The 2,208-nt window shown below is 43.5% G+C and overlaps 1 protein-coding gene across 2 annotated transcripts in view; it reads left to right on the top strand.

Moving 5' to 3' along the window:
* Positions 1-2,208, top strand: part of ATL1 (atlastin GTPase 1) — a 101,696-nt gene that overhangs the window by 74,973 nt on the left and 24,515 nt on the right. For both annotated transcript variants that reach the window (XM_004698580.2, XM_004698579.2), the window contains exons 9-10: positions 878-1,005; positions 2,071-2,127. In XM_004698580.2, coding sequence (XP_004698637.1) covers positions 878-1,005; positions 2,071-2,127 — 185 coding nt within the window. The remainder of the gene's footprint in view (positions 1-877; positions 1,006-2,070; positions 2,128-2,208) is intronic.

Genomic DNA, 2,208 nt, shown 5'->3' with positions numbered 1-2,208 from the left:
CATATTAAAGAGAACTGTGGAATCTCCCCCACAATTAACTTTGGGACATTTTTTCCTTCTTGTACCCACTCACTGGTTGGTTGGTTGGTTGGTTGGTTGGTTCTGTATTTTTTGGTTAGACCTCTGGGTGCTCTTTCACTGTTGTTATTGTGTGTTGCTGACTTCTATCACTAGAGGCCATCATCACCACACCCCTTTGGAACGCTTGCTATAACTCACCAAACCAAACTCTGAGTCCGGCCCCTGAACGACAGGGTAAAACTGCCCCTCTGAGTGTCCCAGACGTAACAATTCACGGGAGTGGAAAGCCCCGTCTTTCTTCCGATAACTCGCAGGAGTTCTCTATGAACTTGTCAATTGCGAGCATTCGTGTGGGGCATCTTGAGGAAATACACCCTTTAAGCCAGTAACTAGCGGGCCTCCCCCCACTTATGAGCCTGTGCATATAAAGCCAGCAACAACGACAAGAGCGTTAAGGACCCCCGAAGCCCAAACTCACCGACACGGAGTTGACTGCAGGCGCTAAATCTTCCCGGCGCAGATAGGCTTGTCTTTCACAGGCGGAGTTGCAGGCTGCTTTGAACCGCTGGTCTGGCGGCCATCGGTCCACTGCTTACCAACCATCAGCATACAGTAACTGGCCACATGAAAGGGTTATAAAATGCACATTTATTATCGAGAGAAGACAAGATGAAAGAGACCCACAGTGGAAATTTGGGGCAGGAACATTGACCCTGAGAAGAGCGGTTTCCAAGGTTTAACTGATAGGAAAGGAATGTTGGTGCTTATCAGTGGGGGAAATCAAAGATGTTTTATATTCTGTGGCGGGTAACACGGGATAGGATGTAAAAAATAACGGGTTTGCTTGTACTTACAGAAATAGATGAGGAATTTATCAAAAACTTGAAGATTCTGATTCCTTGGCTCCTTAGCCCCGCGAGCCTAGATATTAAGGAGATCAACGGGAATAAGATCACCTGCCGAGGTCTGGTGGAGTACTTCAAGGTATCACTCATTGGAGACCGGTGTGCTTAGATGTGCCTGCCTGAGGTGGTAGCTCCTGCCAGAAACAGCAGCCCACTCTGGATACGGGGCACAGGGATGAGGGATCTGACGTAAGATAAACAGTGTAAGACTGCAGAGAGAAGTTTGCTTTCGGAAATTACTGTTTGAGCAAACTCTTCGTAGGTAGCTTGACTGACCCCTTTTATCTTAGAGGGAAATATTTCTTTTAAACATAACTTTATTTAAGTTGAAATTGGAAAGTTTCCCCTGCCACTCCCCCCGCCCCATTTTCCCTGTATATCGCATAGACAATGCTGAATCCCACTTTCACTCTGAACACTTTCCCAAGGGCTATACGCTTTGGCTTCCTACTGGAGAAAATCCATCCACTGAACCTGTTCTGTGGACCAAGGGCCAATTCAAAGTAGAGGTCTTCTAAATGTGCTTTTACTGGTTTAATGCACATGGAAAATGTGGCAGGAACTAAAAGGACCTTTTTACCCATCTTCATATATAATGAGGCATTGCAGTTACCAGCCTAATTGGTGGCTCAGTGATCCAGGGACTAAAAAGTCAATTTTAAAAACCCCACGTACTGTTATTTTAAAATGCCATTATAGACCTCTCCTGTGTGATCCACCTATCTCCATCACTCTCAGCAGGAAATGGCATTTCATTTATTCATATAAAGTTTATGTTCTTACTGTGCATAGTGCTGTAGAAAAGGTCCTTTCCCCAAGTCTGGTCCTGAAAGATAATGGCACCCGTGGGTAACTGAGAGATGGCTGTTACTCCCAGCACAGGGATCTGGAGCAGCTTTGAAGGAGGTGACAATGAGTTCAGCTTTTAAGACAGGTACGATTAGCAGCTGGAGATGCGCACAAAGGTATTTCAGGAAAAGGAGCAACAGGAATGAAAGAGGAAGGGAACCAGAGTTGAGAGGAAAAAAATGATAGACTCCTGAAAACATGTATTTTTTTCAATTATCAAGATTTTAGAATATAATTGAAAAGAATTACAGAAATACTGAATTGAATTGTTTGAACATCTTTTTTTATTTTTCAGGCCTATATAAAGATCTATCAAGGTGAAGAATTACCACATCCGAAATCCATGTTACAGGTATTTGTTAATCAGGAGGCATAACAATGTTAAACTTACTTGTTAATAAAGCTAAGCCGCCATGCTTTTTTTTTTTTTTTT

Source organism: Echinops telfairi, unplaced genomic scaffold, assembly GCF_000313985.2.
Source record: "Echinops telfairi isolate 266 unplaced genomic scaffold, ASM31398v2 ScPeMD7_18;HRSCAF=68, whole genome shotgun sequence".
NCBI lineage: Eukaryota > Metazoa > Chordata > Mammalia > Afrosoricida > Tenrecidae > Echinops > Echinops telfairi.
The sequence above is the reverse complement of the archived record's forward strand: the minus strand, read 5'-3'. Positions and strand labels throughout refer to the sequence as shown.